At 52.5% G+C, this 13754-nt stretch overlaps 4 protein-coding genes across 4 annotated transcripts; all 4 read left to right on the forward strand.

The window, feature by feature from the left end:
- Positions 1-954: 954 nt before the first annotated feature.
- M431DRAFT_503028 (hypothetical protein) lies at positions 955-2715 on the forward strand. Its single transcript, XM_024918256.1, has 2 exons — positions 955-1717; positions 1813-2715. Exons 1-2 carry the CDS (start codon positions 1340-1342, stop codon positions 2332-2334), a joined length of 900 nt encoding a protein of 299 aa, XP_024780536.1. The 5' UTR covers positions 955-1339; the 3' UTR covers positions 2335-2715.
- A 591-nt stretch (positions 2716-3306) lies between these two features.
- On the forward strand, positions 3307-4443 carry M431DRAFT_198594 (hypothetical protein). Its single transcript, XM_024913294.1, has one exon. It carries the CDS (start codon positions 3436-3438, stop codon positions 4057-4059), a length of 624 nt encoding a protein of 207 aa, XP_024780537.1. The 5' UTR covers positions 3307-3435; the 3' UTR covers positions 4060-4443.
- A 1167-nt stretch (positions 4444-5610) lies between these two features.
- On the forward strand, positions 5611-8685 carry M431DRAFT_489646 (hypothetical protein; the record flags this gene model as incomplete). Its single annotated transcript, XM_024916707.1, has 4 exons — positions 5611-6488; positions 6550-6861; positions 6925-7437; positions 7512-8685. The coding sequence occupies 4 exons, from the start codon at positions 5611-5613 to the stop codon at positions 8683-8685; spliced, it is 2877 nt and encodes a 958-aa protein (XP_024780538.1).
- A 1004-nt stretch (positions 8686-9689) lies between these two features.
- On the forward strand, positions 9690-13666 carry M431DRAFT_503030 (hypothetical protein). The gene has a single exon (XM_024918257.1). It carries the CDS (start codon positions 10154-10156, stop codon positions 13466-13468), a length of 3315 nt encoding a protein of 1104 aa, XP_024780539.1. The 5' UTR covers positions 9690-10153; the 3' UTR covers positions 13469-13666.
- Positions 13667-13754: the final 88 nt, after the last annotated feature.

Consider the following 13754-nt stretch of genomic DNA (forward strand, 5'->3'; position numbering starts at 1 on the left):
CTAGTGGTGATTGAGATGCAGGGCAGAAGTTAGGAAGGGGTTTGCTTGATGTCTTGATGTTCGTTGCACATGGATGCCAATTAATTGAATCTAGAATATAAGTATTCAGCTATGAAGAGATTTTCAAAAGTGCATAAAATGTAGCGTAGTGTAGTAGCAGAGTCTCGACTATGGCTTACACGAGATCCGGGACAGGCGGTGCGTTGAGAACGCTAGGGACGAGGCGGCAGTAGCGCTGAGGGATCAGGCCCGAATGCGGGATGCGGGACGGGCGGTGACGGGGATGCTTGCTTTATTTTAGGTTGTGGTATTAATGTCTTGGCTTCTTGATGATAATAATGGAAGGAATTTATTCCTTCTTAGCTTTGGAATCTCTAGAGAATGGCATTAAGAGACTGGCCGTTTGGGAAGGAGAAACATCAGGTAGATATGGTACATGCAACAAGTGATGCTTGAGTCTGATATTCGGTGAGCCCGTGAGCTCGGAGGCTCCAGTTGTTTCAACGCTGGCAAGACACATAAGGTAGGTCTAGAAGCCGAGCTGACTGACTGACAGCTGATTCTCATCTGGTACCATCTAGGCTTGAATCGATTTGTCTCAGTCCAAGATCCACACTCTCCGCAGAGGCTGGCTGACAGATTGGGCCTGTATTCTTGGCAACAGTAAACTCGATCATCTTTTGGGCCGCCTTCAAAGTGTTACGTAGCATGCCAATGCTGAAGCTAGACATGTGTTGCTCCTAAAAATGCAATATCTGCATATTGCAGTACTGAAAGTTCAGGCAAGAAGAACAGGATAAGATGCTTGTGAAAGAGCATGAATAGGGCGTCCAGCTTTCAACCCCCCAAATAATGTAGGTACCTTCTTGCCCCCACCTTGTCAGCGGCTTTCGAGCTGATTGTTCCTCCTTCCCAGTTAGGCAGCCGATGTCACTGTAACAATGCCTATTCGTCATCAGGGGATTCCCGCGATGCTTTCTGGAGTCACGGATTGTCCGTTGATACCATGTAATTTCTGCATGCAGGTGTCGTTTTTCAGCAGGACACAGATCTGCGGTGTAGTAGCTGACAGTGTTGGGGTAACAAAAAAGCTGTGAATCAATTGGGGGGTTGTGTAGTATTGATCGCCCTCTCATAACCTTGTACGCGGAGAGAAGCTCAATGCCGATCTTATAAATAGTGCCCGGACGTGTCTCAGATTCTTTCGCCCTCTTCTTTTTCTTCTTTTCTTGTTGCAAGCTCGCTTCAGTTTGAATCTTGTCCCTCAGTCCATTACTTGTTCTTCGTCTTTGCCAATTGAGCCTCTCTCTCGGCATCGCAGCATCGCCTCACTTACACAATGCCTAGCCGCCGCAACCTCCAGAAGAGCCTCGCCGCAACGCTGTTGTGCGCAGGTAATCTTGCCTCTGCCGGCCTGGTCTACGTCTCCTCGTACTCCCAGACCGTCACGACGCTCAACTACACGCATGGCCAGAACACGGGCATCCAGAAGCTGAGCCCCGTCGCCGTGTCCCAGAGCTGCTCTGACAACCCTTCGTGGCTGACTCTGGACTCTCCCGACTCCATCCTGTACTGCATCAACGAGGGCCTGAACACGCCCAATGGTGCTCTGACTGCCTTCAAGACATCCCCTGGTGGCACTCTGCAGCAGCTTGGCCAGGTCAGCACCGCCAATGGCCCTGTGAGCGGCGTCGTGTTTGGTAACAACCGCCATGGTCTGGCTCTGGCTCATTAGTAAGTTTGCATCAATTGAGTGATTGAGCCCACTAGTTTGGGGACAGATGTGTAAATCAATCAATGCAAAAAGCTAACCATGGTTTTCTTTGCAGTGGTGGCTCTGCCTTCACCACCTGGGACGTCTCCAACCCCAGCAAGCTGAAGCTCCTTCAAACCAAGAACTTCAAGCTGACCGGCCCTCCCGCCGACCCTTCTCGTCAAGATGCCCCTCACCCTCACGAGGCGGTTCTCGACCCCACGGGCAAGTTCTTGCTCGTCCCTGATCTGGGCATGGATCTCATCCACCTCTACTCCTTCGACCCCAACACCTTGGCTCTCAAGGACATCACCCCCGTCAGCGTCAAGCCTGGCTCTGGTCCTCGACACCTGGCCTTTGTCGTCAAGGGCAGCAAGACGTTCGCCTACCTCGTCACTGAGCTGGGCAACACCATCATTGGATATGATGTTACTTATCCCAATGGTCAGATCAAGCTGACTGAGATCTTCAACATTCCCAGCCACGGCGCAGGCCCAGCTGAGCCCAGCAGCTATGCCGCTTCCGAGGTTGTTGTTTCTGTAAGTTCAATGATTCAACCAACACCAGCCTTCAAAGGATGAATCCAAGCTAATGCATACTGCCAGCCTGATACCAACTACCTCATTGTTTCTTCCCGCGCTGAGAACAGCACCACCATCCCCGACTTCGACAACCCTTCAGCCACCATCCCCTCCGACCCTCTCATCAACTTCAAGATCGACGCAGCCACTGGTCAGCTCACGGTCCTGCAAGTCGTTCCTGCTGGCGGCCAGTTCCCCCGTCAGTTCTCCATCAACAAGGAGGGCAACCTGCTCGCCGTTGGCCTGCAAGATGACGGCCGCGTTGTCTTTGTCGACCGTTGCCCCGAGACTGGCCTGCTGGGCGGCTTTGTCGCGTATGCAGATATCGCTGGTCAGATTACCTCGGCCGTCTTTGCGTAAAGGATGGGCTATTCAGGAGGCCTTGGTCGATTTAGCTTGTTCGATTTCTGATGCAATGTAATGATGGGATGAGCTCTGTGTATATGACTCACTGTATATAGCTTATAATTGAGTAAAAGAAAACTTCATGCTGTTATCCTGCTATGTTGAACAAGATCAAATATGTGACATCAATGCTTTCACAAAATGGTTTGCTCAGACTGGGCGTCTATGCTGCAAGTTGCCATGTCGCTCGGCCAATCAGTGTCCTCACTATAAACAATGAAGTCTTCATTCCCATCTGATTCTAGCGCCGTTGCTGCTCTCGCTACAAAACGTCCAAGTGGGTATTAGTCACGATACCAGTGATACTCTTGTAGCACGTGAAATAGCGTTGCACTGAGATGTCTTCTGAGGATGCACGACTGCGTCTTTATCAGTCGTCGTGAAACAGGTACCTTGCGTGTATGCGTCGGAAGCACTACTGCATAGGTATTCATGTAGACAGGCACAAGCGCAGGCACGTAGGGTATGGCACTGCATATATACCTCTGTTGATATTGGATATCATGCACCCAATCTCTGGTGTGTATGGCCATTCCGGCGGCTAAAGAGGCTGCGTGATTCGGTCCGACCCACCAATTGTTCCTCGATGCTCAAAGTCATTGGTGAGGTTCTTGATTGCAATACAGCAGTTGTTTGGATAAATCATTATCTTCGTACCTAGATGCAACCCGAGCATTTCACTGTTAGTATAGACGAATGGGGTTTAGGGTTTCTCTCTCATCTCCTCTGAAGTGGCCTTGGGTCGAAAAGGATGCCCGGTGGCGCTTTGGGGATTTTACCATTTCCGGTAATGTACCTTGGCAATACCACCAATGCCACCTCTTACACACTGCAGCTTGCAGGCCGCTAATGCTCTCTCGCCATTGCAACGCCAATGGCCAGGAGAAGCTTTCTGCGTATGTCAAAACCAAGAGCTGCCTTCTCATGCACCTCACCATGGAAGTCCCCCAATTCTCTATAGCCAGCCTTGATCTTATGCCGTGCCGTGGCTTCGGCACCGGATCCCAAGACCAGGCGGCAAAAGTACATGCTTTGTACGCGCCGGTGGAGGCAACGGGCCGGGCGAGCGACGCCGCAAGGGGGCCGAGCCGCAGACTAGCTTCAAGCCCGATGATTCGACAGCCCAATCTCCACGTGAGGGCGTCGAGTGTGTCTCATGAGGAGCTGCAGGGAGGAGTCAGAGGCAGCCTGAGGAGACAACTTGGTGTGAGGCATCGAGGACTGACAGGGGCAGAGAGTCAGGTCATGCTGCCGATTCACGGACAGGGAGGCTGCCGGCACAGCCTAGAGAGAGTCACGAGCCGCCTGTCTGGTGGATGATTCGAGGAGACGCCGATGAGGAGACGCAGTCGAAATGCAGTCGAGATGCAGGCGAAGAGGTACCTGGCAAAGACAGCACAGTGTGTTCATGCATTCGCTACTCGCTTCCGCCAGAGTGTCTAGCGGCTTATGCAAGGTGAAGTGTGCGCGCTTCATCGCATGCATCTTTGGGTTTGGTGATAATGCAAGAAAACTGGTGCTAGAAGATCGAGGCTGCTGGGATATTGTGAGTTGTATCTTGTGAGTTGTATCGTATCCCAGTACTCCGTACTCCATTCTTCGTACACCAAAATATTACGAGCCTTCATGGGCAAGCACGGAATTCCTTAGACTGGCAGGCAGCACCTTCCCATCGCCTTTCCCCTCCAACCCCACACGTGATGTTTGTTTCGCCAGCCAGCTTTTACCACAATAATGCAATGCCAACCACCGCCATTTGATCTTCCTTGATCTCTTCAAGAACACGCCTGTTTCTCTTTTTCTCTTTTATTCATTGAATTCCCAATCTGCAGCGTGCATCTCCTCCCCCTTGCATTAAAACAGTGCTCAAGTTACACGCGCTGTCTAGCCCCCAGGTCTTCAAGGCCCCCAACTTTTGTCACTTCATCCCACTACATTTTTCTCCCCCGCCCTCTTTTTGCGCAGCAAGCGCCGGCTCAAGTCTGCTGCATCCTTTGTTTGGTGCGTGTTTCGCAGACGCAGGTTCCGTGTCCCCGTTTCCAAACCGGACAAGAATTCACGCTTCAGCCGCCACGTCCATCAAGACTCTAAAGCGCCGGCTTATCTGGGGGCCTTGACTCCTTCTTCCCCAGGCGCATCCTCCAGGCCAAAGTCCCCTTGCACGACAAAACCTGTGAGGGCAAAGGCGGGCCAGTGAAACACACGCCCAAAGTCCTAGCAGCCCAATCTGCTACTCCTACCACGCAAGGCAGCATTTCCCTTGCCGCGGCTTTTTCTTTTTCTTTTTCTTTTTTCTTTTTGTCTTCCTCCCTTAACCTTCTCCATTCCTCTGTCCCTGATTTCTCGTGTACTTCCATCTCCAGTCCAGCGGCATCTCTCTCTTTCCTCCCCCCGAGTGCCTCTTGGGGTCTTGTCCAACGGCGTTCTCACAAAGGTGGTCATGCACGTTGTGACCCCTCAACTCCAATCAGAATATTGTGGGATGCAATAGTTGGTGCAGCGTGGACGTTCCTGACTGGCCCACGAGGCTTCGATCGCTCCTGCATAACCCGACTGCACCATCTTTTTTCCTAATTCCCCTCTCTTATTTCGCCCCTTGATAGACCAGCGAGCCAAAAGGGGGCTCGTTGGATTCAGCGCCCTTTTTCGTGCTCTGTCTTCGTGAGCGTGCGTACGTGCCTTGGTTCACACCCGTTTTTCTTTTTCCCCGCTGCTGTCTGTGCGCGGTAGCCGAATCAACACCAACGCTGCTGTCTGTGGTGGCGAGCATATAGAGAGACACATAAGCACGGCGGGAGAGTCGGACGCTGAGTTAGACGCAAGAGTCAAAGTAAGTAGATTGCTGTGACTCTTCTCTCCAAGCAAGACAATATGCGGTTGGAATCAAGTCGAGATCCTGGTGCTGCCACTGTCCGCTCTGGACGACGGAAACTCAGACCTGGCGAACCAAGCGATTGGAATCAGAAGGCCAACGATGCAGCTCCGCAGCCTCATACCCGCGGTACAGTCCAAATACAACGACGTCTGGACCTGGGAACAGCACCGTCGCTGCCGCAGCTGACGATGCGCAGAAGGGAGTCCAACAATTCCAAAGCTATAGACGCCGCCGCCACTCCCACCGTACCTGCAACTGCTGCTGATGCCGTTGCTGCCGCCGCCGCCGCTGCGAATGGTGGCCGCTCCAAAATTCCACCATGGCAACCAGGGCTTGCTAGGGCTGCTTCGGATGCCTACCGTCGCCCAAAGGGTACATTGATGGACTCGTACGATGGGGAGGATGAGTCTGCCAATGAGCAACCTTCGCGCCGTACAAGGAGGAACTCTTCACCCCCAAACCAACCTCGTCGCAGATTAATGCATGGAGTATATTCCGAGCCCTCGACGCACAGATCAGCGAGCGTCTCATCGTATGGCGGCGATGAAGATGACGATCACGGCCTCGAGGTGGAGGAGATACCGCCTGACGGTTCGTCACGTCATAGCAGACAGCACCTGTCCAGCCGTGATGAATATCTCGATTCCTCAAGCGATAGAAACCGCTATCGAAAGAGATTTACACCACGGCGATATTACTCCGACGACGAGCGAGACTCTGACCCTCCGCTTTCGGCCAGTGATGTGCCTTCTACTTCGCATACACGAGAATCCTCCAGGGTCCGTGAGAGGAGCGAGTCGGCCCATAAGGCTCAGCGCTATCAGTTGACGCATGTCATTGAAGGTTCACGACCACCTGTTGCATCGAGAAAAAGGTTTGTTCTCTTCAGTATATCTCTCAGCTTTGCTTTTGTGAATCCAAGTTAACAAACTTAGCTCCAATAATAAGTTGACTAGACGAGCAACATCAACTGGACGAGACGGTGTAGGGTATAGATCGGCAGAATCGGCCTACGAGGATCGAGATCCTAGAAGATCATTGAATACCATGCGGTCTGTTCGCAGCCTCAACGGCTCGACTTCAGGACCCGCTCGTATCTTGGGGAATATTTTTGGCAATGCCGCTTCTGGGCCTATATCCAGGCCTGTTTCCAGGCCTGCTTCTAGGCCGGCCTCCAGGTCCAGACCTTCATCGCCAGACAAATTCTTCAAACTTGAAAAGCAATCTAAGATGGAGAAAAGAAAAGGGTAAGACATGAACAGACCGTCTCATTTTTGGCAGAGTGGAAATCGATTTCTAACTTATACAAGGGTTGAGTGTGTTATATGCATGGAGGATACTCCGTCGTCAAAGGGAGCGGACCTAAAGTGCGGCCACCGAATGTGCAATGCCTGCATGAAGCGCAACTTTGAAATGTCGATTCACGATCCGCAGCACATGCCCCCACGCTGCTGCACAAAAAGTCATATCCCACTCAAACATGTGGATAAGCTATTCGACAATGCTTTCAAGATGACTTGGAACCGCAAGTTTGCAGAGTACTCAACTGGAAACCGAGTCTATTGCCCATCAAAGCGTTGTGGTGAATGGATCAAGCCAACCAGCTTTTATCGAGGAGAAGATGGTAGAAGAGTCGCTCGCTGCGGTCGTTGCAAGACCAAAGTTTGTCCAAAGTGCAGTGGTAAATGGCACAACTCTACCGAGTGTCCACGTGACGAGGAAACGAACAGATTCCTCGATCAAGCAAAGGAGGAGGGTTGGAAGAGATGTTACAAGTGTAAATCAATGGTTGAACTCAAAGAAGGGTGCAACCATATGACCTGGTAAGCCGGCCGTTCCTTTACTTCTCACAGCCCTACCTCATGAGTTCCTTCAGTTACTAACACCGAGTGAAAAGCCGATGCGGAGCTGAATTCTGTATGATATGCGGCACTAAATGGAAAGGCTGCAGCTGTCCATGGTTCAACTACGAGAATGGAACTAATCCATGGGAAAACAACCAAGTTCAGGATTTGAACATTCCCACTGAAGACCTGAGGAAGATTCTCCGGGCTAATAGGCCGAATTCAATGGAAGAACTGCGATCCTACTCAAGGCCCACTTCCTCGATGCCCGCAACAAGATCAAAACCTCAGCCTTACGACGAGGAGATGCACCTTCGCCGGCTGCAAGAGCAGCGTGATGCCGGATTTGCAAGGAGACTGCAGGTCTCGGATGAGCATGACGATGAGCAAGAAGATGACCGCGACTATGACCGCGACTATGATCGTGATCGTGATCGTGATCGTAACCGTGACCGAGATCGAAAGCGTGATCGGAATCGTGGTCGAGATCGTGATTGGGAGCGTGAACGAGAGCGCGAGAACCCCTTTGCTCCCATCACGCCTGAGGAAGATGAGGATGAGATGGATTTTGGGCTCAGCGGCAGCAAGCATCACCAGATGGAAGATTATAGACGAACAAGCTTGCCAACTTTGCCTACCGCAGCCTCAGCCGCACAGCCGCCGGCGCCTTACAACAGCTACGTTTCTGGGGTCAACCGTGCCAGGGGTCCGCAGCGCAGTGGTTCAATGGAGCAGCGTCTGGCTGATAGGTTGTCAGAGAACCGCCCAGAACGCCGGTCGAGAGGGCCATCTCCTCCAGCTCCAGCCCCAGCTATGCGACCCCATGTACTGCACCCAAGAGATGCTACCATTGGACACGCTCCAGATATGGGAATCGGTATGGCTCTTGGCGCGATGGGAAGAGGTTCTGCACCACCACCGTCAGCCTATGCCCCCGTACCGGCGATGCCCTCGCCCGGATTGATGAGGCCGAATCCCTTTGCAGGAGACGCGTACTATGATAATGCGTACACCACCACGCCACGATCAGTTCACGATCCGTATTACTACGGAATGGAGACTGCTGAAACCGAGCTTCCCTCTCCCAGGCGCAGATCACGGCGCAGTGGAGAAGAGCGCGAGAGACCCAAGTCATCGACTTTGGCAGGATTGACGGGGTATGGCCGAGGTGCGCATCGGGTGTCGGAGTGGAGGAGTTTTGTTGAACCAGGATTTCCTGATGAATAGGCAACTCACTACTATGTAAATGTTCCAAGTATGTAAGACTGAGATTGACTGGTTTCTGGATGCTTGGGCACCTATCGATATTTCTAACCATTTCATGTATTTTGAATACCCGTGGAAAAGGCAAATCAGATGTGATTGTAAAGATGATGCTCTTGGTCGAGCTTGTACTAACGTTTGTGCATCTCTTTTTGGTCATTATCTTCTGCCAATACAGTCAGCTCTTGTGCCCCTCAACACCACGGCAGATAATAAAGGCTGGAAAGGATGTGCATTCCACCAAATACCATCGAAGCTACTCCGTAGAATGTCTTGTTTTGGAGCATAAATCTCTATAAGAATAAACAAGCAGGAGACCCACTGCCCAATCCAGACATCCCCTTTTCAGCACTTCATTTTAATATAGTAGTGATATCGCGCCGGGAAGCCAGGATAGTAGCGCATGAATACAGCGTCTTCCATTCACATGCCAATCTGAACAATGCCCGGTCGCGTGACGCCACAGGCCCCCAGATCGAATCAAAACGAGCCTCGTGCCGGATGCCCTGCTTGGGCGTGAGTGGCTAATAAAGACCCAGGCGAGGCGTTTCTAGCACGCTAAAATTCTGGAAAACGAAAGGATATGCTTAAAGGGGGGCCGTTGGATTCGATGACGGCAGCTACGGTGTCACAGCGTCTTTTTTGGGAGACTCGACAGCGCCGTCATGCAGGTAGCGTCATATGCTGGAGAGCGTCGAATCCACGGGAAAACGGGTTTCCCGACAGATCCGTTTCTTGGGTACCTTGACTGTGTATGGAGGACGCTGGCATGACTTCGTATCTGAGTAGTATAAGCGCAACGAATAGCTGTCGTTAAGGAGTGGCGTTACGTACCTGGTACCGGCGCAGGGCGAATCTTTACGAGCCCCAGATACCGACGTGTACACGTTCTACGTACCCCGTCCGCCGGTACCGTCGCCCTGCACATGCCGCCAGCCTAATCTTGAGCGGCCCATTTCTTCTTCATTCGCAACTTCAATGCAGAAGTACGCAGTACGCCACTCTCAATCTCCTATCAACCCACCTCCAAACCATTCCCTTTTTCTTCTTCCCTAGCACTTCACCCATGCACATCTTTAAATTACCCTTCAAATGAGCGTTTGGCCTATCGACCTGTGCACTGTCATATCGTTTCGCATAGGGTGCCGGGATAGAGGATAATGTGACGTTTAATACGTCCAAATCCCAACACTACCTTTCTGTCGTTGGGGCCGCCATATCTTGCCTCTCCTTTCCTCCACTCCATTTCCGACTGAACCTACAGGAGCCCATTGAGGACCGCGTTTCAATCGTCAGATCTCCTTGGATATACATCTACGAAACGAGACTGGACGAACGATCGATCGAGCGAAACAAGCGAAACACACAGCTGAAGGCTTAAAGCAACTGCGTCAGAGCGGCGGGGCCTTGCGCAGCCCGGAAGCCGACAAAGATGCTTCTCATCCACCAAACTGGCAGCGTCAAGATTGGCGAGGTTGTCCGCTACACCGTCACCTACGCCCCCTCTCAAGACCGAATCCTGCCGTCGCCAGAGCGGCTATATGTGCGAATACGCAACACGTCCAACATTGCCCTGCGAGCGGCCTTTGTCCACGGCCCGTATACCCTGAGCGTGGCGACATATCCTGCCAAATTCAACCCCAACGAAAAGTTCCCCAGCCCGCGCCGCTATGGCGTCCCCGAGTTCGAGCCGATGCTCAAGGCCGGAGGTTCGTGGGAGTGTCAGCTTGTCGTGCCAGAAGACATACGGCAGGCGGCGGGGACGGGAAGCCATGGCACGTTTGGCAACGGCCCGGAGCACGACTCCGAGAGCGTGAGCTGGATCATCGAGATCTCATCACAGGTCATCTTCTCCACATCGGCGGCGGTAGGATACGAGCTGCTGGTAGCGAGAGAACAAAAGTCATTGAGCCTGAGCTCTTCGGTCCCGGTGGTAGGCGGCCAGGCCCAGGTACCACAGCCGGGAAAGCTAGTGGACCATCAGCAGAGCATTGGAGCCAAGGACGGGCATCATCCAGGACAGCCTCGCGGAGTCTTTTCAAGAGCGGTACATGTCAAGGTAGAAGACACGGCGACTTTGTGGAACACGCCTCGGTTGCCGGTGTGGGATGATGCCGGCGATAAGAGGGTTGAGGACCGACCTACTGCCGACCAACCAGTAGAGAGCATGGTCAAGACCGGTGATGCGGAAACCGAAGACGAGCCGCTCCCACGGAAGCAAAAGAAGATTCACCTTGTCATTCTAACGCATGGATTGCATAGTAACTTGGGCGCCGACATGTTGTTCATGAAAGAGAGCATCGATGCTGCTGCAAAGCAGGCCAAGATTGATGCCAAGGCGAGAAGAGCAAAACAGCGTGCAGAGGCCGACGCTAATGCCGACGACGGCAGCAAGGCGAAAGACGGTGCTTCTTCGACAGGAAGCGAAGAGGATGACGAGGATGAAGACGAAGAGGTCATTGTGCGAGGATATTCTGGAAACGCCACCAAGACGGAGAAGGGAATCAAGTATCTTGGCAAAAGGCTAGCGAGATATGTTCTCTCTATGACCTACCCGGACCAGCCCTTCTTACCGATAGGAGGAAAAGGCGCCTTTGAAGGCTTTGCCCACGGGCTAGGCGATCAGGGGACGCACGACCTTATGCAAGCCCACAAACACAGCACCATCGTCAAGGCCCCCGACTCGGAGGAGGCGAACGACCACAAATTAATTCGGAGGCCTTACAAGGTCACGAGCATCAGCTTCATTGCGCACTCGTTGGGCGGCCTTGTTCAGACCTACGCTATTGCATATATACAAAAGCATTCACCACGATTCTTCGACCTGATAAGACCTATTAATTTCATCGCGCTGGCCACGCCCTTCTTAGGCTTGAGCAACGAAAACCCTCTCTACGTCAAGTTTGCGCTCGATTTTGGTCTCGTAGGGAGGACGGGGCAGGATTTAGGCCTGACGTGGAGAGCACCGACGATTGCACGAAGCGGTTGGGGTGCCATTGTGAGTAACCTAGGCGAATCTGCTCACAAGAAAGTCTACGGCGAATCACAGCCCGAGTCCAAGCCTCTATTACGAATCTTACCCTCAGGGCCCGCTCACATTGCCCTCAAGAAATTTCGGAACCGAACAGTCTACTCCAATGTAGTCAATGATGGCATCGTTCCGCTGCGCACAAGCTGCCTGTTATTCTTGGACTGGCAGGGTCTAGGGCGAGTTGGCAAAGCAAGGAGAGAAGCCGGTCTCGTCGAGACCGTTGTAGGGTTTGGATGGGCCGAGCTCACAGGTGCTAACATGGGATCATCGCGGCAGAAGCTGCAGCTTCCTCCCGACGACATTGAGACCGACTCGGGTGCTACGACCCCCAATGGTGATGGCAGCACCAACAATGGCGAAAACAGCAACAGCCATCAAGTGCCGCAGCCATCCAACGATGCTCTCGCCGAAGACGATCGGGCGAGCCTACGCTCTGTTCCAGCGGTATTTGCAGATGAGCCACTGGAAAGCCCGGGAGATAACCTGCTTCACACTCCGCTCACCGGATTCTTTAATTTATTTAGGAGCAACGACCCTCCAAAAGAGCAACCCGTGACGGAGAAGCAGAAGAAGATATTGCGCAGGAGTCAGACACTTAAGAATGGTGGAGATGCTTCTAGCACTGCCGACAGCTCCAATTCGTCAATGACGGCCAAACAATCCGGCAAGGCAACTGCAGGGCACGAGTTTGAGAACGATATAGAAGGCCTGACGGCACCGCCTAGGACCACGTTCTTTGAATCTGCTGGAGACCTGCTCAATCCCAAGATTCCGGATGTGGAGTGGCTCGTTGATCCGTCGAAGCGGCCACGAACAATCTTTCATGATCGAGTGTATCATCCGACGGACATCCCCGCGCCACCCTTGAAGAAGCGGACTCCTTCAGCGCTTAGTAAAATGAAGCTCAAGTCCTCGTCCTCGTCGCTGCTCTCGCCTGGCGGCAGCGGCTCGTCGACGCCGCATTCAGGGATAAACCACGAAGATTCAATGGCATCGACAAAAGACTACGACGACACCGCACATACGGGTCCTGAAAAGCAGCCTAACGAGGTTGTTGACGGCTCGAGCATGCGTGTTGAGGAAAAGATTTCGCGCGGATACCATAAGGATTTGTCATGGCGCAAGGTGCTTGTCAAGCTGGAACCAGACGCCCACAACAACATCTTCGTGCGCCGCATGTTTGCCAATGCCTACGGTTGGCCGGTCGTCAAGCATTTGGTTGATTCTCACTTTAGCGACTCTGCCGTTTCGCGATTACGCACTGAGGACGAGCACATGGGCGAGCGGGCCTTGGACATCAGTCAACCCCCTGGCGCGGATGGTCGTGAGACTAAAACGGTTTCTATGCGGCAAGCCCGCGGCCTTGCTCCGGAGCCGACAAATGCGAGCGAGGCGCGGGAGGCTCTTGACGAAGTGCCTCCTTTGCCAAGGACACAAGATACTGATCGGACTTCCCTAACGAATCACAGTCATCAGGGCGATAGAGGAGATTCAATGTCGTGGAGTGAGCGTGATTGGGCGAGTAGCGAGAATGAGAGTGAACTCGATTTTATTAATGATGCAGTGGGCGACAAGAAACTGGACAAAACAAAGGAAAGCCAGGGCGGGAGACTGAGTCCTTCATCATGGAACTGGACGGAGAAGATTGTTGGCAAGGGGGCTATGAAGGCAAAAAGCAAGAGTCCTACGAAAACAACGACAGGAGGGTCTCTGTGAGGATGGTGATTTTACACATTACGCAGAAGAGGCAGCGAAAACATTCCCTTTAGGTACGATATAGATGGCATCGGCATCCTTTGGTATAAGTAGACGGTAGATGCGGATGGGTAGCAATTGGTGCTTTGGAGATACGAAAATAAATTTCAGGTTTATTAAATTTGGCCGAGTCTTGTTGGATTATATACGTGATGAGACAAGAAATCCGTCTGTCCGCCAGGCAATGGAAGGAAGGTAGATAACGTAACTCACGCATCAATCGACGTGTTGGAGCATGTCGAGATGC

This window comes from Trichoderma harzianum (genome assembly GCF_003025095.1).
Source record: "Trichoderma harzianum CBS 226.95 unplaced genomic scaffold M431scaffold_1, whole genome shotgun sequence".
In the NCBI taxonomy this organism is placed as follows: Eukaryota; Fungi; Ascomycota; class Sordariomycetes; order Hypocreales; family Hypocreaceae; genus Trichoderma; species Trichoderma harzianum.